This window comes from Mytilus galloprovincialis, chromosome 10 (assembly GCF_965363235.1).
Source record: "Mytilus galloprovincialis chromosome 10, xbMytGall1.hap1.1, whole genome shotgun sequence".
Taxonomy (NCBI): Eukaryota; Metazoa; Mollusca; class Bivalvia; order Mytilida; family Mytilidae; genus Mytilus; species Mytilus galloprovincialis.
In genome coordinates, this window is record NC_134847.1 from 67,254,930 (window position 1) to 67,278,860 (window position 23,931).

Consider the following 23,931-nt stretch of genomic DNA (forward strand, 5'->3'; position numbering starts at 1 on the left):
AATCATGTACTTCTATGCAGTATTAAGCAAGTACCATGAAACGTCACAGAATGATTAGATTTATTGAAGATTTAAATTTGTACCTATCGCGTGTTAGAAAAAAATAAATAAAAAATTACGCTATTTAATCCGTTACTTTGGATTGTTAAGGAAACAGTCTGTTCAACTGGTGTATGTTATGACAAACATTAAAGTAAATGTGTTATCCCTCGTTAATGGTAAACATTCAACTACAGAAAAGACAGTTGATTCCAGAATTGTTCGATCACTTTGGATTGTTTTCATTGAATGATGAATTAGTAAGTCTTGGTTTTGCCTTTATCCAATCACTTTGGATTGTTTTCATTGAATGATGAATTAGTAAGTGTTGGTTTTGCCTTTATCCAATCACTTTGGATTGTTTTCATTGAATGATGAATTAGTAAGTCTTGGTTTTGCCTTTATCCAATCACTTTGGATTGTTTTCATTGAATGATGAATTAGTAAGTCTTGGTTTTGCCTTTATCCAATCACTTTGGATTGTTTTCATTGAATGATGAATTAGTAAGTGTTGGTTTTGCCTTTATCCAATCACTTTGGATTGTTTTCATTGAATGATGAATTAGTAAGTCTTGGTTTTGCCTTTATCCAATCACTTTGGATTGTTTTCATTGAATGATGAATTAGTAAGTCTTGGTTTTGCCTTTATCCAATCACTTTGGATTGTTTTCATTGAATGATGAATTAGTAAGTCTTGGTTTTGCCTTTATCTTCTGGTTTTGATTGAATTCATTTTTCATTTCAGAGAATAATGAAGCGTTCAATGAGACGATAAATCAACAAAGTGCAACTGTTCATCCCTCTCAATCATTTATACATAACGCATCAGTTTCACAAGCAAATTTAGAAGCCTCTTACACAGCACCCTATTCTAGTTTTCCACCCCGCGCTACCACGGTAATGTCGAACACATTTTCCGGAGAACCAATTTTTACAGCACCTTATTCGGGATACCTGCCATCAGAAACGAACTACTTTTATGAAACAGCATCTTATGAGAAAACACATTCAGAACATCCATCTGTGGACCAATTGTCGAGTACTGAATCTTGGAATATTCAACCAACAATAGTTTCAGACGTAACAAAGTCTACAAGCTTTCCATCGACTGATTCAACTATTCCATTTAACATGTGTAGGTTTAAAATTATTTCATACATTAACTCGTTGTTTATTATCATGTTATAAATGATAGTATGATTATATATAAATTTCAAAACGGATAACAACATTAAGTGTAATAGTCTTCCATGTTTATTCATCATGGTGGGTTTTTTAAACTCATCTTGACAGCAATCTGTTATTTTCTTATCTGTATAATACAGATACACATTCATGACAGAAACTAAAATATTTCTCCATGCGTCGCACAACGATTGTAATAAACATAAACAAACCCAGGACAATGTAAGCGACTTCTTAAATGCATGCAATTTCTCCACTTCCAATTTAATCCTGAGACTTGAAATGTTATACTGTTAAAGTATTGTTGATTTACTTTAATTATTATACATTATTATTAAATGTAACTTGTTTAGTCAAATATGTCTCTTTTTATCATTTTTTCAGATGCACAGACAACTCCGCCGGGGAATGGAAATTATCATCCTTGTTTCAACCACACTCTGATCACAAGCAACTTCAACAGAACCATTAATTACACCCTGCAGAATGGAGAACATGATGACTGTGAGTCGTCTTATATAACAGCTGGTTGGTATAGGTATGAGATGTTGCAGAATATACCAACAAAGGCACCGTTACCTGGACAATGTGGGTCGTCATCTCCAATATGGCTAAACGGTAATTACAATTAACATTTTATTCCAACAAGAATTAGATGAAATGTTACAACGATCAGCCAATAAATTTATTATTATTAACTTTCGAGGTAAATTTCAACAGTGATGAAACTGTTTTGACTCATCAATAGGATTTTCATACATGGATAACTTGATTTTGACAACAAATAATCAACGAAGTATGTAAATACTAAATATTTAAGTTGCAGTTAATACATGACAGACTTGACTTGATGACTAGTGTACACAAGGGTTATGTGATGTGATTTTTTAAAAGTAGTTTCGTTTTCAAATCTGAAAGAAAACATATAGAAAAATAAATTTTATATCACAGTTTGTAATTCGAATTTTTTTTTTTTTTTTTGTTATTATAATGCACATCAATATCAGCTTATTAGGTACAATTTATTTGGTTTACATTTTCAACTCCACTGCTGGTGAATCCAAAATCCTTTTAGTCAACGAAAAAATAATCTATCCATTTTTTGTTTAAATGAATAATGCATAGCAAACAATAAGTAAGACATTCTATCTAAAGACGAAGATGACTTGAGATGCATTAATCACCTTTTTGTTTCGTGAACGCCGTGTTTTGTACTTTTCTTCAGCATTCGTGTAAAAGAAATTCATTGAAAGGAAGAACTTCCAATAAATGTCAATTATTGTAAAACTGATTTCATGATTGTATGTGATATTTAGGTTTTTAAGTAACACGGTAGGTGCCACATATGGAGCAGGATTTGTTAACTCTTTTAAATAACCTGAGATCACCCCCAGATTTTAGTGGGATTCATGTTGCTCAGTCTTTATTTTAATATGTCATGTTTTAGTACTATTTTGTTATGTTTGTTTGGGTTTTGTTTACCCATGGTGTTTTTAGTTATTCCCAGATAACGAGTTTCAATGTCACTTTGGTACCTTTGTGCTCTCTTTTAGGCACGTATTCAACGAACTTTGACGAGTACAGATCAATGTCGGCATGCCAAGTAGGAAATTCATCAATCTGTGAAAAAAGTTGGAATGTAACTGTGGTCAGCTGTATGACATTTAATGTTGTCTATTTAGAACCTGTGGTCTCTAGTTGTGGAAGATATTGTATGGGTGAGTAACTTTACTCAGTATTATGTGTTATGTATTACAAATGCCTACATATTATTAAGTAGGAGTTGAATTTGTCATGCTGCATTGAAAAAATAGTTTTAAAGATTGTTAACAATCAATCCCAAAACAACTATTCTATTTTATTATTTTTTTTAGTTTGCACTCTTTTACAGATCAAATTTGTGCAAACATGGGGACATTGGGATGCTTTTCGTTTTATTGTACATTCTTTGGTTTGTTTTATTATTCATAAGCACATTATTTTCTGTTTCTCCTATAATTGATCTTTACAAAACATAATAAACTAACTAGATTTGCCATTGCAAGCAATAGCGGATGTCACCCTTCCACCATTGCCACTAGATTAAAGCACGTTTTAAATTTTTAAACAGTGGATGCACATAGCTACGGATGGCTATACATCTTTCTGTATTTTTTTAAAACATTTAGTCGATTTACAAATTTTACGCATATTTTTTCTTTTTTTGCCTTGTTTCCATGGTAACGGCAGCCATTTTGAAAATTCCAACGCCAATTTCCGCTTCCACTAGATTTGTGAAGTTGCAATAAGTTTGAAGCATTCTGATTTTTTGAAATTTTTTGCTCCTGTATCCATGGTAACACAGTAGTTCCAATGATTGTCGAAATAATTCAAATCCTGTATATAATGAACATCTATATTGTATAAAAATTTGATGATTTTAAGTAAAAAGCATAAGCTATTCACCAAACCCTGATGTTTTTCGAGCATTTTGACCTTTTTGCATTGTTTGCATGGTAACAGCAGCCATGTTGGAAACACTAACTCCAAATGCAACATCTTCCAATGTTGCTCATCGTTACTGTGAAGTTTCATTAAGTTTGGAGCGTTTTGATATTTTTGAAATTTTTGGTGTAGTTTCCATGGCAACATAGTAGTTTTTTATGATTGCCAAAATCATCCAACACCAGTACATAGTGGCCACCTACATCGTATTAAAATATAATAATTTGAAGTTTAAGCATATCCAAATAGTTGACCAAAACTAAAAACTTGATATTTTCACATTTGTTCCGTTTCCATGGTAACGGCATCCATTTTTTATGTTCTTTTTTTTCTTTTTTTTCTGTTCTTTAGACCTACTGCAACACGAAATTTAGTCAATCAGGTGACAAAATTAATTTATAGCCTAAAAGTAAAATGGCTGACTCGCAGTTAATTGATTGTATGACTAAAAATCATACTACACTCTATGTAAATAACCGTAAACGATTAAATGAAATGTCTTTAACATTTGCAAGTATATTGAAATGAAAGTTACAGACCTGTGTGTCAATGTGGTCTAAGTAGATCTATTACTTGAATCAATTATAAGTAAACACTGAGGTTGATGTTCCAAACCAGCTTGTGCGGGTGCACTCGACTCCAATCTTAATTGACTAGGATTGTCAGTTTTCCTATCAAGGGTCGGAGGTAGTGGCGTTAAAACACCAACAATCAATTAATGAAAGACAAGTTAGATGTTAAACAGAAGGTACTGCAAATTTTAAATGAAAAAATATGTATAACACATAAAAAAAGCTAGTGCCTTATATCTGTTTTGTTTGCAATCGGATGTTGTGATTTCTTATTTTGTACAATAATAAAATCATCGTTTAAATATAAATTGGCAAAATGTTAATAGCAGTTTGTCGTCTATGGGGGTTTATCCTCATGTCTTTAGATTTATCAATAAAATATAATTTTTACACGAACTGTTGTGAATATATCTTAGAATAATTTTCAATAAAACACTACTTTTTCAGAATCTGAATGGACTTATCCATCATGGTACATGCCTTGTTTTCATGACCATACCATTATAACTGGTGACTATACTAGGACAATAGATTATGTTTTGTCAGAAGGAATGTCTGAAGACTGTGAATCTTCAAATCTTACAGCTGGATGGTACCGATATGATGGATTTCAAAATATACAAAATACACCACCAAACCCAGGGCAATGTGGATCATCATCTCCTATTTGGCTAAATGGTATGACAGTTTGTGTATATTTCACTCAGAAAAGTAAAATAATAGTTTGAGCTTAACCGTAAAATCATAGGATATTAAAAATTAACGAAAAGGACAAATAGCATTCTAAATGTATACATTTGCAACCTAAATCATCGCTAAATCGATATGTTTTCAGTAAATTCTTGTAATGCCGACAAACCTTGTAGTTTTATACATCGTATCAATCATTGGAAATGTTTATGCCCCATTTATGGGCATTATGTTTTCTGGTCTGTGCGTCCATCCGTCTGTTCGTCCGTCCGTTCGTTAGTTCGTCCGTCCGTCTGTTCCGCTTCAGGTTATTTAAAGTTTTGGTTTAAGTTTTTTGGTCGATGTAGTTTTTGATAAAGTTGAATTCCAATCAACTTGAAACTTAGTACACATGTTCCTTATGATATGAACTTTTAACTTTTAATGTCAAATTAGAGTTTTTATCCCAATTTTACGGTCCACTGAACATAGAAAATGATAGTGCGGATGGGGCATTCGTGTACTTTTGACAAATTCTTTTTTAAATTTTATTAGAAATATTTGCAAGAATTGGAAGTTTTATTTGAACAAACTTGACGTGTTACACTGGATTGGTAAACGGTTTATTTATGTAAATGATAAATTGCTGCGCAGAAATAATTGGCTGATTTAGGATATGCAAATGAAAATACACACAAACACTTAAAAAATCCAAATTCTAAGAACTGCTACATCTAAGAAAATTATGATTATGCATGCACGTCCTTGTTAACAATATATATAACAATCATTTCAGTGTTTTAGCGATTTTTACTATTACTGAAAGAGAAATATAATAATAATTGTTCATGCCATTAACATAACTACAGAAGCTACTGGAGCAGAAATTACTCAACCTCCTTGAACATATGTTTACTTTGGTGTTTGTGTTGTTTGTCATTGTGTTTAGTTTGGTTCTTTTTTAGACTATGCATTGGTGTCTTTGCATATTATTTCTGTTGACTTGGTGTTGTTTGTTTTTCTATTGATGCTTTTTTTACCAACCCTTTGTTTGTACCAAGATTTTGGATATTGTTTATATAAAGAAAAACTACACGCATCAATTCTCCTGTCATTTTTAATAAAAAGCATTTTGAAAAAACTTAAGTGAAAACAAACAGAGAGAGCTAGACCGATTTCCTCGACATGGTAAGCGTCTCCTACCAATATCGATCAAGACTTCGTCTTAAAGAATACAAAACAATACCATTATATTGATTACAACCTTTGGAAACACTTGGTTTTTTAAAGGTTCAAGTCCAAGTGTACCAGGCGAAAGCACAACGATGACAGCATGTGCTGTAAGTGAATCTTCAACTTGTCAGGAAAGTTGGCCTGTCACAATGTTGAATTGCTATACCTATAATGTTGCATATCTTGAACCAAATGGAAATTGTTCTAGATACTGTATGGGTGAGTACACACTTAAGTTCAAATCTGACCAATCGATTGATTGAATTGTAGTTTTTTTAGAACTAAATTATATAACTGAAAACAAGTGTTGTTTGAAAAAGAAGAAAATAAAAGGTTGAAAACGAAAATATTAAAAATCAAAGCTAGTTTCAATTTCAAAACACTGTCACTGAACACTTACATTTAACAATGTATGTAATTTATTATCTCTATCAAATATCTGGACTCGTTCTCAAATTGCATTGTCCTTGATCAGTGAAGTTTGATTTATCAATCTGTCATTTGGCAAATCGGGAAATAAATAAAAAAAAAAACGTTTTCATTTTTAAGATGTTGTACTATATCTTCTTGCCGATAAGTTAGACATTGGCAAAATACTTTGCATTCATTAAAATATCTATTGAATGCTGGTATATTCCAGGAATGAGAAAATTGTGAAAATTGCTTCAGTCTGTGTATACCATGTCTTTGCGTAATTGCCTCTGCAGAAACGTGCTCGCTTCGAGTGTGAATGATCCTGAATATTTCAACTAGATATAGCCAATCATCTAAACAATGAAATCAACACTTAATATTTTTGATTTAAATCATCAAGAACGTTCATAACTTGATAGCCAATGATGTATAAAATGATGTATGAAATGTTTTAATCGTGAGACTTGAAATGTTATACTGTTAAAGTATTGTTGATTTACTTTAATTGTTATACATTATTATTAAATGTAACTTGTTTAGTCAAATATGTCTCTTTTAATCATCTTTTCAGATGCACAGACAACTCCGCCGGGGAATGGATATTATCATCCTTGTCTCAACCACACTCTGATCACAAGTAACTTCAACAGAACCATTAATTACACCCTGCAGAATGGAGAACATGATGACTGTGAGTCGTCTTACATAACAGCTGGTTGGTATAGGTATGAGATGTTGCAGAATATACCAACAAAGGCACCGTTACCTGGACAATGTGGGTCGTCATCTCCAATATGGCTAAACGGTAATTACAATTAACATTTTATTCCAACAAAATTTTAATTAGATGAAATGTTACAACGATCAGCCAATAAATTTATTATTATTAACTTTCGAGGTAAATTTCAACAGTGATGAAACTGTTTTGACTCATCAATAGGATTTTCATACATGGATAACTTGATTTTGACAAAAAATAATCAACGAAGTATGTAAATACTAAATATTTAAGTTGTAGTTAATATATGACAGACTTGACTTGATGACTAGTGTACTAAAGGGTTATGTGATGTGATTTTTTAAAAGTAGTTTCGTTTTCAAAACTGAAAGAAAACATATAGAAAAATAAATTTTATTTCACAGTATATGATTCGAATTTTTTTTTGTAAACATAATGCACATCAATGTCAGCTAATTAGGTACAATTTATTTGGTTTACATTTTCAAGTCCACTGCTGGTGAATCCAAAATCCTTTTAGTCAACGAAAAAATAATCTATCCATTTTTTGTTCAAATGAATAATGCATAGCAAACAATAAGTAAGGCATTCTATCTAAAGACGAAGATGACTTGAGATGCTTTAAATGGACATCTATGAGAAAACCATGCAGATGGTGCTCCATGCAAAGTTGTTTGATTTTGATGAAACTTTGCTGACATGATCAGGTTGACCTCATATGAAAGTCATGCAAGTTTGAAGCCCTTACACTGCTGGTAACCATGGCAACGATAGGGATTTAGGTTTTTTTCGAGTTTATTTATAGATGCATTTACTGAAATGCATAGATTTCATAAATTTCTCAAATAGAAATAAATACTATAATACTTCTGAGTGTTTAAATACTTTAATAGCACAGATAGGATGTGTATGAAGTATATATCACATAATTTTATTAAACATAATGATATATATAGAAAATAAGGGTGTGGCAAAACACATAAAATGATAAAAAATTGGGCCTTTTCATCAAATCACACTTAAACAGACACTACAGCCCAAAAGTCGCTTTAATTTACCCTAAATTTCAGAAATGCTTTGCATTTTCTTTGGTTCAAAATATTTTGAAGGGATTTCGGTTGCAAATTAATTTTATAGATTTTATTGATCATTTAGATAGCCTCCCCCCTTTTTTTTGTATTTTCGCAATAAATTGAGGAATGTCTCATATTTTAATGAAACCAAGCATTCAAAAATAAATACTTGAATTATACAGATTGTAATATGCAATATAGGTAAATCAAATAGAAAATTGGATTTTTGTGTCACAAACAATAGTAAGCATGTGGCTTAAAAAAGGGGGGGAGCTGCCAAAGACAATCTTTTTTTGGTATTTTTTTTTATTCCAAATTTCTGTAGTACACTTGTCCCTATTACTTTAAAGAGTAAAATCCATTCATTTCTTCCTAGTTATTCCATTTTTGGTTAATCCAGCTTGCTAATTACTCAAGTTGTATTCTGGTTACTGAAAAATGATATGAAATTCAATGTCAAGTTCATCATATTGAAAAATCTTAAGTACTGACATTCAGAAGTTGTGTCTGACAGGTAAACAAAATTAAGACACGTTGCAACCTTTTACTTGCATGCTGGTTACCATATAAGTCATTTTGATCATGAGTACCTGAGACAGTGTGGATAAAATCTGAATTTCTATTGTACAAAGGGAGATAATTCAATAAAAATGCTGATTTTTAAAACCTTAAAATTGCATGTACATATTAATTTAAACTAACATACACTTCATCAATTTAATAAAATATAAACATATCTCTATTTGGTTATCTGGAGAGAGAGTTAATAGTGCATTTGAGCATATACTATTGGTTTGCTTTTGTTGTAGTACTTTCTAAAATTCTCCTAAAAAAATGTCTAAATTTATAAAGGAGTAGGTTCAGTAAGACCCCTTTTTGGCCCCAAAATATAGCAGTTTTACAAAATTGTTAAAATGTAAACTTTTAGTTATTTATTGGACAGTAGAATGCTTCTGCTACATAAATATGGGCTGTTTTTGACAATACAATGCACATATATCGGGTACTAGCACCATTAAGTCATGCTAAATTACTGAAATCTTCACAATTCTAGCATTTTAGTTAAATTTTAGACAGTTTTCGTGTGAAACGAAAGTGGCCGCATTCGTGTTCATCCTTAATATTGAAATGTAAGTTGTATTTTATGATAATACATAACATATATAAAGGTTGAGGATGAACACGGATGCGGCCACTTTCATTTTTGACAAAAATCATCTGAAAAGTGACATTTTTCGGCATATTTGGTAGATTTTTCATATTTGAGCTTGAATCGGGTTGTTTTTAATGACTATATCAGTTAAAATCTTTCACATAAATTAATAGATTCAAATGAAATAGACACTTAAGTGTTTAAAAAGTGGTCAAAATCTTTCGTAAGATAAACTTGAAATTTGAGGCCAAAATCGGTCCTTACCGGACCTACTCCTTTTCTTTTAGCATTGATAAATTTTTAAATATCTCAATCTGTATAAATGATCATAAATGTTATTATTTTTTATAGCATTAGTATTATATTTAACAATTAATGAAGATGATACAATAACACTAAATGGTGCTTACATGCAAGAATAAGATTATTATAAACATACATAAAAGTTAATTCAAATTGACTTAGCAGCACAAGACAATTGTTGCATAAGGTATGGAATTTAGGGAAGTATTAAATTGTTTCCATACTATCTTATAAGAATTTATATACATGTAACTACATGAACTATGAAAGGTAATTTACTAATAATTCAATCAATAAAACTAGTTAGTCAATCTAAGAAACAATTTCTGACAAATGAAAATATTATTATGTTTATCAAATGGCCAAGTACATTCGTAATCTTCTTTATTGTCTTCAATACTGATGACCTTTTAATACAGAAGTAATTTTAGACTTCTTATTCGCTGATGAGAAAGCCTTGCTGATGGTGAGACAGTGAGAACATTCTATTTCCTAGCAAATATCTCTCTCTCTTCTCATTTGTGTTGCAACTGTGTGTTGACTTGGTGGTTTTCAAGACTTCAGCGAGATTTACATTGCCGTTTTTTTCCTTTTTTTCAAAGCATATGAGTTCCGTTTCAATTTATTTTTATTTGAGCTTGCAATTTTTTAACATCAACAGGAAAATTCAAAGACAGATCAGAGCCTTATTCAAGTATCAGTAATATTATCTAAGTTTTTCTTCATCATAAACATGTTTATCAACAAAAATGTGTCTCAGCAATCAGTCTTCTTTCATGAACTCCAGTTATTTTTGGATCACCAAATGTCTGTAAAAAATAATAAGAAAAACAATTGTTATCCATTAAATGATTGAAATTTCCTAAAAAGAAATTAAGTATTACTTTGGTCTTAGTGTAAAATGTTTTTCCATTATCACAACTCTGACATTCCAGTACATAGAATAAGAAATACAGTATACTAGCTAAAAATGGACCTAAATTTGATTTTTTTCTTATTCCATGCTGCAGCAAACTTAATTTTAATAAAGTTAATTTTGCAGATTTCATCTTGTATTTATGACGTTATGACAATACAAAAATAGGGAAATGAGTATTGATTGCAAATGAGACAAATATCCACAAAAGTTCAAATGAAATGAATGTAATGCCTCTGTGCAACCTTCAACAATGAGAATAAAACAACTCAAGGGTACATTCTATTACAAATGCAGAGATTGCACCATCATCAGGTTGGGGGGGGGGGACACTATACAGACACTACATTCAAACTTGATTCACATGATACAGTTCAGAATTTGGATTGTGATGAATTATTAGACACATCATACATGTAGGTTTCTGACACAGAATAGATGTGGTAAAAGAACTGAAGATTTTGATATTGAACTTGTGCCAATATCCAAAATCTAAAGTCTAAAAGACATGATTAGATTTATCATATCAAAGAACCCCATATATGCAATTTTTTAATGAATTTAAACAAAGTTTAAGTTTGGACCCCAATTTGAATCAACTTGAAAACTGAGCCCAAATCATAAATCTAAACATGTTAAATGCATGATAACATTTAGCATAGAAAAAAAACCTTCAATAATATTTTAATAAACGAACAAAGGTTTTTTTGCCCCCGTGATCTTTTTAGCAATTTGAAAACGAATATTAACAATCTAAACATATAAGAAGTATTTAACCCAAAAAAGTACAATACACCGTTTAATTTTGCATAATATCAAAGAACACCAATTATTCAATTGTTTTATGAAATCAAGTTTAACTTTGGACACTTTTGACCCTTTAGCTGATATAGACCAATTTAAAAACAAGCCAAAAAATTTGAAATTGATAAAACAATAAGCATTGGAAACAAATATATAATTTATTTTACAGCTAATTTTCTAAGGCATGTAAATCTAAGACTTCGGTTAGCTTGCATGGTTTGTTTGTATATTGTACAATTGCAATTGACATAACGTCTAATCAAATTTAAATGTACTCCATAAAGGTTCAAATATGCCTATATTTATTGTTTGAAGATATCAACCTTCATTACAAAGCTTGAATCAATATTTATACAAACAGAGCAAGCAAACCTACCAAAGTTTTACTCTACATGCATTAGGAAAATAGCTGTAATAATGGTAAAAGTGTTTTTTCAAAAATGAAAAATACAAATATCTTCAGGTTTACCATAAATGCATGTATACTATAAATGAGGATCTCAGTATCAAGCTGACAAGACACATATTTTTTTCTAGGTTTAATTCTTATAAAGAGAACAATTCCAATGATGAGTAATGAAAATTTTGTTGTGTAAATTATACTGATATGGCCCTTAATTGATCATAGAATAATAATTTGAGTGTTGTGTGTTATTTTTACTTTTTGTTTTACCAGATTGAATGTTTAAAATTGAAGGGTTAATCTAATTTATTGATTATTTATCATGTTTTTACAATAATAAATGTAAGTGGTCAATTTCCAATTTCTATATATGATTATAGTTCACAAATAATGCCACAACACAGGTCTTATTTGCTGTCTATTTAGTAGTCTCTTGTTATGACTTGTTTGATTCATTTTTTTTATCAATTATATCATATATTTACCTATATGATCTCCTATCATATCTGCTTTCATTTTAACATTATTTTGTGCTTTTCCATCTCCAACATTAACCTGTTGATAAGAAATAAAATATTGTATATTTGTACATTTGCATGATCAGTACAGTGAGTTACATCTACAGGTACATTGTACATTAAGTTGGCTTAACATAATGCATTGGTTCATTGAAAAAAAAGGTTTGTATGTCGATATGATAATTTAATTGTGTAAATGTCATAAATGCTATGATATCAATCACATCATCAAGTAATTCATTTTTTCAGTATTGTTATTTTGAATTTGTTTTATCTATGTAATCTGTAATGTTATAATCTCATGTTGCCCCTTCTGGGCCCTTTAATTTGGAATACATTTGTAAGCATATTCTATTCAGATTCTATTTTATTAATGATAGAAGTAAAGACATGTACAAGTTCTCTTTCCATGTTTATAACTTTGATACATGACCTGCACTAAGAAAATGTAAAGAAAAAGTCTCACAGTTACCAATTTTTAGAGAGAAAAAAAACCAGCTCATAGTCTGTAAAACATTTTTTTGAGTTTGAGAACCATATATTGTATCAATCTAGCTGCATTGTACAATGTACATGTAGTACTGGTAAAGGAATGAATAAAGACAAGAAATTCACAACTCTTTGGGAGCTATATTGTGACTTCAACAGTGCTTAATCAAAACCTGTCACAAAAATCTTTAGGGTAGGGATAAAAATAAAGGTAGGTAAGGGTAGTGCGGTTAACACACATACTTTTTAGTTGGCATAAATGTACAGTAGTTTTCGTATGTTTATGTAATTTATACGTGTTTCTTGTTTCTCCTTTTTTTTATATAGATTAGACCATTGATTTTCCTGTTCGAAGGGTTTTACACTAGTAATTTAGGGGTCCTTTATCATGTTTATAGCTTGTTGTTCCGTGTGAGCCAAGGCTCTGTGTTGAAGGCCGTCCATTGACCTATAATGGTTTACTTTTACAAATTGTTATTTGGATGGATAGTTGTCTCATTGGCACTCATACCACATCTTCCTATATCTATCTACTGAATGTTTTCTATTTCAATGGGTTGTATTTAAAAATAAAAGGGATTTGAAGCAACCATTATTTTTAAATTAGGAGAAAAAAAACCCAGAGTCAATGGACTCTATTGACAATTTGGCAAACAAACTCAGGGCGAACAGACCTGATACCGGAGGGCTTTGTAATAGAATAATATATTTATCATGATTATTATAGATTTCTTGAGAGACTGAGAGAGAGAAAAGTTTTTCTATTAAAATTTAGAAGGCAAACACAGAAGAATTTTAAATCATTATAAATGTATGTCAATGAAAATTAAATCAGTGTTTGCTTCAAGAAAATTATGTAAATACACCCCCCTTTTTTCCCCCCAAAGAGAAATAGTCTATGCTCTTCTTCCTATATTTATGTGTTGATGTGATGTTTCTACAGTAGGTCTTTTTATGGTGTTAAATTACTTTTTCTAACCACAAAAAAAATTAACAAACTTACCAGAACCAACTGAAACTGAAAGTTTTCCTGTGGAATTTCCGTTGCTAGATTTGGAAGGGTCATGAAAGGATGGCAGCAACTCATTTTGTCTTCTTGTCTACTGCAATCCAACTCCTGTCCATGTTTGCAGCATATGCATTTTAAAATGTGAGTCTGAAACCTAGACATGATAGTGATAGTCTATCGTCATGAGTCATGTCTAGACTATCTGATCAGGATCAGACTTATCCCAGTGGCAGTGGGAATGTCTTTGCCACATGGTTTGCTATGTCTTTGTTACACTCTTTCAATAAAAATAAGTTCTTGGCTACACCATATTCATCAAAAATACCATTATTTCCTATCCTTCTGCACATTTGTTGATTTCCCTCCTTCTGTTATTGACACTAAATCTACCTTTTATTGTGAAGAGTTTTACAAAGGGAGATAATTTTAGCTATATTTTTCAGTTTTTCATCTTTTATTCAAATAAGCTTATATCAATTTGCAACCAAAATCCCGTTGAGGAATACTAGTTTGTAGTGAACCATAACGTTTAACAAAATATTTTTTCAATTTGAGTGACTTTTGAGGTTTTATGGACATTTTCAGTACAGGCTGAATTCAAATTTAAAAAAAACACAATTATGTCAATAAAAATAAAAACAAAAATAAAGGTTGAAATAAGATCCAAATTACAGTTTATTTTAGTAGAAAGTCTGAATTTTAAGGCCAAACAATTTTTTTTGTCATATAATACTTTGAACTATTCAATAAAAAAAAACCCAAAATGTCCATTTTCAACAACATTTTCCAGCAAATTTGGTACTAAACTAGAATTGTCCTGTATTCACATAATTTGAGATAAATTGTCATTTTTTAACCATAGAACTATTAGATGTACTTAATAGTTAACTAGGAACCCAAAATCAGCTGAAAATTCCACAACCCCTTTCATAATTTTTTTTGGACTTTGCATGGTTTTCTCGTAGACATCCATTTAAGTACCTTCTTGTTTCGTGAACGCCGTGTTTTGTACTTTTTTTCAGCATTCGTATAAAAGAAATTCATCGAAAGGAAGAACTTCCAATAAATGGCAATTATTGTAAAACTGATTTCATGATTGTATGTGATATTTAGCTTTTTAAGTAACACGATAGGTGCTACATATAAGCAGGATTTGTTAACTCTTCTAGATAACCTGAGATCACCCCCAGATTTTAGAGGAATTCATGTTGCTCAGTCTTTATTTTGATATGTCATGTTTTAGTACTATTTTGGTTTGTTAGTTTGGTTTTTTTTTACCAATGGCGTTTTCAGTTATTCCCAGATAACGAGTTTGAACGTCACTTTGGTACCTTTGTGTTCTCTTTTAGGCACGTATTCAACGAACTTTGACGAGTACAGATCAATGTCGGCATGCCAAGTAGGAAATTCATCAATCTGTGAAAAAAGTTGGAATGTAACTGTGCTCAGCTGTATGACATTTAATGTTGTCTATTTAGAACCTGTGGGCTCTAGTTGTGGAAGATATTGTATGGGTGAGTAACTTTACTCAGTCTTATGTGTTCATGTATTACTATTGCCTACATATTATTAAGTAGGAGTTGAATTTGTCATGCTGCATTGAAAAAATAGTTTTTAAGATTGTTAACAATTAATCCCAAACTATTCTATTTTATTATTTTTTTCAGTTTGCACTCTTTGACAGATCAAATTTGTGCAAACATGGGGACATTGGGATGCTTTTCGTTTTATTGTACATTCTTCGGTTTGTTTTTTTATTCATAATCACATTATTTTTTGTTTCTGCTATAATTGATCTTTACAAAACATAATAAACTAACTAGATTTGCCATTGCAAGCAATAGCGGATGTCACCCTTCCCCCATTGCCACTAGATTGCAGCACGTTTTAAATTTTTAAACAGTGGATGCACATAGATACGGATGGCTATACATCTTTCTGTAAATTTTTAGAACATGAGGTGAATTTACAAATTTTACGCATAATTTTTCCTTTTTTGCCTTGTTTCCATGGTAACGGCAGCCATTTTGAAAATTCCAACGCCAATTTCCGCTTCCACACATGATAGTCAACATTATGGTGAAGTTGCAATCAGTTTGAAGCATTCTGAAATTTTTGAAATATTTGCTCCTGTATCCATTGTTACATAGTAGTTCCAATGATTGTCAAAATAATTCAAATCCTGTATATAATGAACATCTATATTGTATAAAAAATTTGATGATTTTAAGTAAAAAGCAAAAACTGTTCTCCAAACCCTGATGTTTTTGGAGCATTTTGACCTTTTTGCATTGTTTCCATGGTAACAGCAGCCATGTTGGAAACACAAACTCCAAATGCCACATCTTCCAATGTTGGTCATCGTTACTGTGAAGTTTCATTAAGTTTGGAGCGTTTTAATATTTTTGAAATTTTTGGTGTAGTTTCCATTGCAACATAGTAGTTCTAATGATTGCCAAAATCATCCAACATCAGTATTAAGTGGGGCACCTACATTGTATTAAAATATAATAATTCGAAGTTTAAGCATATCCAAATAGTTGACCAAAACTAAAAACTTGATATTTTCACATTTGTCCCGTTTCCATGGTAACGGCATCCATTTTTTTATGTTCTTAAGACCTACTGCCCCGAAATTTTGTCAATCAGGTGACAAAATTAATTTATAGCCTAAAAGAAAACTGGCTGACCCGCAGTTAATTGATTGTATGACTTGAGTAAAAATTATACTACACACTATGTTAATAACCGTAAACGATTAAATGAAATGTCTTTAACATTTGCAAGTATATTGAAAGGAAAGTTACAGACCTCTGTGGCCAAGTGGTCTAAGTAGTTCTATTACTTTAATCAATTATAAGTAAACACTGAGGTTGATGTCCAAACCAGCTCGTGCGGGTGCACTCGACTCCAATCTTAATTGACTAGGATTGTCAGTTTTCCTAACGAAGGTCGGGGGTTTGCTCCGGGCACTCCGGCTTCCTTCCAATAAAAACTGGCCGCCACAAATAGCATAAAATAGGCGCTAATTAGTGGCATTAAAACACCAACAATCAATCAATGAAAGACAAGTTAGATGTAAAAAAGATGGTACTGAAAATTATAAATGAAAAAATATATATATAACAAATGAAAAAAAAAATAGTACTTTATATCTGTTTTGTTTTCAATCGGATGTTGTGATTTCGATTATCGTTTAAATATAAGTTGGCAAAATGTTAATAGCAGTTTGTTGTCTATGGGGGTTTATGCTCATGTCTATATATTTATCAATAAAATATAATTTCTTACACGAATTGTTGTGAATATATCTTAGAATAATTTTCAATTAAACACTACTGTTTCAGAACCTGAATGGACTTATCCATCATGGTACATGCCTTGTTTCTATGACCATACCATTATAACTGGTGATTATACCAGAACAATAGATTATGTTTTGTCAGAAGGAATGTCTGAAGACTGTGAATCTTCAAACCTTACAGCTGGATGGTACAGATATGATGGATTTCAAAATATACCAAATACACCACCACGCCCAGGACAATGTGGATCATCATCTCCTATTTGGCTAAATGGTATTAAAATTTGTATATGTTTTTATTCAGTAAAGTATGATAATATCTGGAACTTTATCGTAAAATAGGTTATTGAAAATAATGAAAAGGACAAATATCAATCTAAATATGTACATTTGCAGTCGGAAACCAGGTTGAAATAGAACAAAAGAATCGAAGCTCTCTATTAGAGAAGGCGATAAATGTTTACTGTATTGTTTACTATAGTGACAAATTTTTAAAAAGTTAATAGAAACAAACAAAACTGCAATTTTCTTCTCAATTACGAGGTGTTTTATTTCAAAAACACCATTTGCATAAGTTTTCAATTTATCTAGTACATAGTTAAGCAGAACAATTAGATATCAAGTCGACGACATGGGTATCTTTCAAGTTGGATGACAAAAATGCATAACCTCCGATTTTTTTGAAAAACTTACCACGGACGGAAAAGATATCAATCTATTAGTTCAGTAATTTTCGTGTCTGCCCTTCCATTATGTGACTGAAGAAACAATTCCAAAAAATAGGTAACAATTGTATCGAAAAGAGAAAATCGAGTGCACCTTTTTATGTTAGGGCGTGGTTGAGTTGAGTATTTTGTCTTGATATCGTTCAAAGTAAGAATATTTCATACATCGTCTCGCTTCAGATTCTATCATTTTTATATATTAAAGCTACAGGTTGACTTTATAACACAAAAAAATAACAGTTCTAAAAGATGAAATATATGGGTCAAGTGAAATACCTATCTAATGAGTCACAAAAACAGGGAAGGTGTGTTCGAATAGCTATTTTTTTACTGAAAGTACTTGACGACAGTCTTACATGTTGGATGATGAAAATGCATATCTTCGAAAAATTCTAATTTTTTGTGTGTGATAACTAAGGTTTATAGTCTTCAACCACTAAAAAAATCTAGTCTGCCCTTCCACGAAATATTTAATTAGATTTTTTTTAAATGTTTATGATTTTTCGAAAATTCCACCTAACAACCGATCAGACAATAGTTTTAAGTTGAATCAATACAGACAAGATCATTAACTGATGCTCATTAGCTAGTTGATACATTTGTCTTTTAAAATATAACTGACATATAAGGATCGTATTGGTGCAATGTGGATAAATTTATCGGTTTCCAAGAGCAAAATTGGTAGCGCGTCATCGCTACAATGGCTTCCATTTTTACGATTGTGAAAATGAACTGGCGTAATGGGGAGATAATTTTGACGAAGTAGGATCCTGACTGATTTGCAACCATAATCAACACGAAATCGAAATGTTTTCAGTAAATTGTTGTAATGCAGACAAACCTTGTAGTTTTATACACCGTATCAATTATTATAATTTATTTTAATGTTGATCAAAAATATTTGCCGGAAGTATAAGTTATATTTGAATAAGCTTCTTTACACTGGGTTGGTCAACAGTTTATTTAAACAATAAATTGCTGTGCGAAACAATTGACTGATTTGGGATATGCAAATGAAAATACACCCAAGCACTTTTTAAAAAAGGTGATGCTGAAATTCTAAATTCTTCAAATTGTTACATCTAAGAAAATAAATGCTTATGTACATACTTGTAAACAATCATGTCTTTTTTTTTTTTTGGCGATTATTACTATTACTGAGAGAAATATAATAGGAATTGTTCATGCTATTCATGAATAATACTACCGGAGCCACTAATGGAGCAGATATTAGTCGACCAAATGCTTACTGTGGGGGGTGTGATGTTTTATCATTTTATGTTTTTTTTAACATTTTAGAAACATGCATTGGTGTTTTTTTGTATACTTTCTGTGGACCTTGGTGTTCTTTGTTCTCTGTTCTTCAATTGATGGGTTTTTATAAACTTTTTTTTTGTAGCAAGATTTTGGATAGTCTTTACATTAAAAAAAAAACCAACACACATCCATTATTCGTGCAAAATGAGAGACAACTGTATTTTTATGAAAATCATTTGGAAGAATTTAACAAGCAAAATCAACAGAGCTAGACTTGTTTCCTCAACATGGTAAGTGTCTCCACTCAATGCTGATCAGAAGTCCATCAAAAAGAAGTATATAAAAATAAAATAACACTACTATTCATATAGCAGAATATAGATTACAATAATAATATATTAATGACAAGTTTGACAACACTTGCTTTTTAAGGTTCAAGTCCAAGTATACCAGGCGAAAGCACAACAATGACAGCATGTGCTGTAAGTGAATCTTCAACTTGTCAGGAAAGTTGGCCTGTCACAATGTTGAATTGCTATAACTACAATGTTGCATATCTAGAACCAAATGGAAATTGTTCAAGATACTGTATGGGTGAGTATACACTTATGTTTAAAGTTGATCAATAAATTGAATGTTGTTTTTTTAACTCAATTATATAACTGAAAACAAGTCTCGTTTTAAGACGGATATCAACAGCTAAAAGTCAAAAAAGGAAAAAAAGAAAAACTACCTCTATTGAAACCAATTCCACATGACTGTCATTCATGGCTTATACTGAATTGTTTATATAATTTATCATTATTGCTAATTAGTAAGATATTGTTAACAATAATTATGGAATATTGGAATATTCGAGGAATTGGAAAAAATTTTAAATTGCGTCTGCAAATTTGGTGACGTCTCTCTGTGGATACCCGTGAATTTTTCGACTAGATCAATTGTACGCGTCCAAAGCGCTTTTCTTGATTTGCCCACGTCCTGAACGTTCAAAGCAGAATATTTGGGTCGAAAACTTTGAAGAGCAATACACCGAAAAGGTTCTTAAAATAGCCAATTCATCTTAGGCCAATATGAATATTTGTTGCTTACAACCTGCTGCATCAGTAAGACCAAGACTGGTTTGAATGTGTCTTTATTGTGTGATGACATCATAAGCTCTCTACATCGAACGTGGAATATATCATGCTCTTGAATATACATGAGTTGACGCCACAAACTAAACACAGTCATTTATAAAACAAAACTTAATAATTTACAAATGTATGTTAAGATCAGATTGAAAATTTTTGTTTTTAACGTTGTGAGCCTCTTTTTTGGACTTCTCATTTTTCAATTTTGCTTGGCGTTCAGTGTGTTTGTAATACTTTTTTATTCGTACACTTTTTTATGGAATGTAGTTTTCCTTGAACTACAGTCGGAAAATTATATTGGCAATGTGTATAGCAAGCCTGAAAGGTTGTAACTCATTCAGACAGACAAATGTTGCTGCTCAATTTAAATGTCATTGTATGCCTCCGTCTCAAGATGTCGGAGAGTATATTTATTTTCCCCTGCCCTCAGTTAACGTAAAATAGGATTTGTCCGACTAGCTAATCCTACAGTGTGTATGCGTTTATTTTACAATCTGCAAATTTTATGTACATTTAATTCAGGTATGCTTGTGATAGTTGTTTTTTTTCTGTAGATTTTTCACAAATGACAAGCTGTTGAATTTTGTGTTAACCCAATTAAGGTGTAATAACGCATTTTTCTGCTGGTCTTACAAGTATCAAGGGATAACCGTGTGTTTTCCCTCAGTGTGTACAAAGACTTGATATATTTAAATGTGTGCATATCAACAGAGGTTTATTCAAAAACATTACAAATGATATACGTTGAATTGTTGGTTAAAATTGACCATGCAAAAACATGGTTTGTCTTAAATCTCCTGTGTGTAACACTAAGCCAATTCATGTATGTAATGTTTATCTACTATCCTTCATGGATAGAGTTAAATGTTCTAAGGACTTATTTTACATTTAACACATATTTCAGGTTGGCACGTTGACAATTCTTTAATGTTTCATTTAAAACAATTTAAGAACGTATTGAATGTTTACCAATGCTAAATTTTATTTTATTTTTTCTATTTTGACTGATTCAAAGATTTTTTTTCAGTGAGCAACGATTCCTACAGTCAGTCGATAAATCAATCAAGTTCCACGATTCACTTTTCTCAATCACAATCGTATGAACCAACAGTTTCACTAGAGAATTTAAACGACTCGTACACATTACCTCATTCTGGATTTCAACCACACGTCACATCAGCTATGTCTGACACTTGGTCCAAAGACACAATGAATTCAGCACCAAGTTCTGGATATCAACCGCATGCCACACCAGTCATGTCTGATAAATGGTCCCAAGATACAATATATTCAGCACCAAGTTATGTATATCAAACACACGCTACACGAGTCATGTCTGACAAATGGTCCCAAGATACAATGTTTTCAGCACCCAATTCTGGATATCCACCACACGCCACACCAGTCATGTCTTACAAATGGTCACAAGACACAATATATTCAGAACCAAGTTCTGGATATCAACCACACGCCACACCAGTCATGTCTGACAAATGGTCCCAAGATACAATGTTTTCAGCACCCAATTCTGGATATCCACCACACGCCACACCAGTAATGTCTGATAAATGGTCACAAGATACGATATATGCAGCATCAAGTTCTGGATATCAACCGAACCCCACACCAGTCATGTCTGACAAATGGTCCCAAGATACAATGAATTCAGCACCAAGTTCTGGATATCAACCACACGCCACACCAGCCATGTCTGACAAATGGTCCCAAGATACAATGAATTCAGCACCAAGTTCTGGATATCAACCACACGCCACACCAGTCATGTCTGACAAATGGTCCCAAGATACAATGAATTCAGCATCAAATTCTAGATATCAACCACACGCCACACCAGTCATGTCTGACAAATGGTCTCAAGATACAATGTTTTCAGCACCCAATTCTGGATATCCACCACACACCACACCAGTCATGTCTGACAAATGGTCCCAAGATACAATATATTCAGCACCAAACTCTGGATATCAACCACACGCCACACCAGACATGTCTGACAAATGGTCCCAAGATACAATGCATTCAGCACCAAATTCTGGATATCAACCGCACGCCACACCAGTCATGTCTGACAAATGGTCCCAAGATACAATGTTTTCAGCACCAAGTTCTGGATATCCACAATCAAACACAAACTATTTGTATGAACCAGCATCTTCCGAGGAAACATATTCAGAACATCATTCTTTTTACCAATTATCGAGCACTGAATCTTGGAATATTAAACCAACTTCTGTTCAAGAAGAAACAATGTCTACCAGCTATCTTTCAACTGATTCAACCACACCGTTAGGTATGTTTATTTTTTTCATATATTTCCTTGTATCTTTACTCCATGTCATGTAATGCTATGTGTTTCGGTTTCATATGGCAAGATGATTTTTAAGTTAAATTTATATTTTGTATTTTTGAGGGAAAAAAGTATTTTATACATCTGTTTAAAATATAACATGTAATTACTTTACACAAAATAAAGTCTTTTATATCTCAAAAGTATAATTGAGCGGTGGTTGACTGGTCAACGTACTTTGGTTCAAACGGTTATTAACACTGAGTTTGTAATTTCGAACTCTGTTTGTGGCAAGATACGTATGACACCTATCATAATAGACTGTAGTTAAAACTGTGCTTGCCAAAGGATGGTGGTTCTTTCCAGGCATTTTGGCTATTTTTTTTTTTGAAAAACATCGATCACAACTATATGTGAAAGATTGCTCAACGAAACATTAAGAAAAAACAATCAATAAAATATTATAGAATTTCTCTGAGAATTATTCAACTGAACAAGGAATCGTGTATGACTATCTTCAAATAAAATATATATTTCAGAAGATAATTATTCGTTCAGTGAGACGATATATCCACCAAGTTCCACTACTTCCCCCTCTGTTGTATTCGTGCATAATTCATCTATGTTACCAAATAATTCAGATGCGTTTTATACAGAACCGAATCGGTTGTCAAGCACAGACACTCTACATCAAACAGCATCTTCTGAAAGACTGTATTCAGAACCAGAATCTCATTACCAATCGACCACTGAATCCTTGAACATTCAACCAACATCTGCTTTAAATGAAATGATGTCTACTACTTCTCTAGCAGTCGAATCAACAACTCAAGCAGGTACTTGTATAGTTATTTTGGGGTGTAATATAAGTCGTGGATTGACTTTTTCTGTTATTGAAATCTCCCCGTTCAATGATCGATATGTCGATTAACAAAAGTACAAAATAAAAACAAGAACAAAACTTGTTTCTTGAATAATGGAATACTTGAGACGAAAAACACAAGGACAAATAAAATAACAATCAATGTATATTGTTTCAAATAATGGCAACACATGGTTGACATATTTGTTTGTTTTATAATGATTTACATTATAACCGATGTTGACTGCTTTATCACTACTTTTGACATTTTTACCTATTATGTCTGTTGTGTTTGCTCGCATATTGTGAATTCCATGCGACTAGCATACAAGTGATCGG

At 31.8% G+C, this 23,931-nt stretch overlaps 1 protein-coding gene and 1 long non-coding RNA gene across 6 annotated transcripts in view; one reads left to right on the forward strand and one right to left on the reverse strand.

Moving 5' to 3' along the window:
* LOC143048184 (uncharacterized) overlaps positions 1–23,931 on the forward strand; it is a 91,490-nt gene that overhangs the window by 27,447 nt on the left and 40,112 nt on the right. For 2 of the 5 annotated variants that reach the window (XM_076221709.1, XM_076221708.1), the window contains exons 10-20: positions 785–1,174; positions 1,609–1,842; positions 2,778–2,942; positions 4,728–4,958; positions 6,240–6,401; positions 7,168–7,401; positions 15,353–15,517; positions 17,351–17,581; positions 19,722–19,883; positions 21,450–22,733; positions 23,270–23,566. In XM_076221709.1, coding sequence (XP_076077824.1) covers positions 785–1,174; positions 1,609–1,842; positions 2,778–2,942; positions 4,728–4,958; positions 6,240–6,401; positions 7,168–7,401; positions 15,353–15,517; positions 17,351–17,581; positions 19,722–19,883; positions 21,450–22,733; positions 23,270–23,566 — 3,555 coding nt within the window. The remainder of the gene's footprint in view (positions 1–784; positions 1,175–1,608; positions 1,843–2,777; positions 2,943–4,727; positions 4,959–6,239; positions 6,402–7,167; positions 7,402–15,352; positions 15,518–17,350; positions 17,582–19,721; positions 19,884–21,449; positions 22,734–23,269; positions 23,567–23,931) is intronic. The other 3 variants (XM_076221710.1, XM_076221711.1, XM_076221712.1) reach the window with 3 other exon arrangements.
* LOC143048183 (uncharacterized) lies at positions 8,203–12,543 on the reverse strand. The gene is made up of 2 exons (XR_012969761.1): positions 12,473–12,543; positions 8,203–10,673 (listed from the first exon to the last, which is right to left on the reverse strand). It is a non-coding gene; the product is annotated as an uncharacterized LOC143048183 (long non-coding RNA).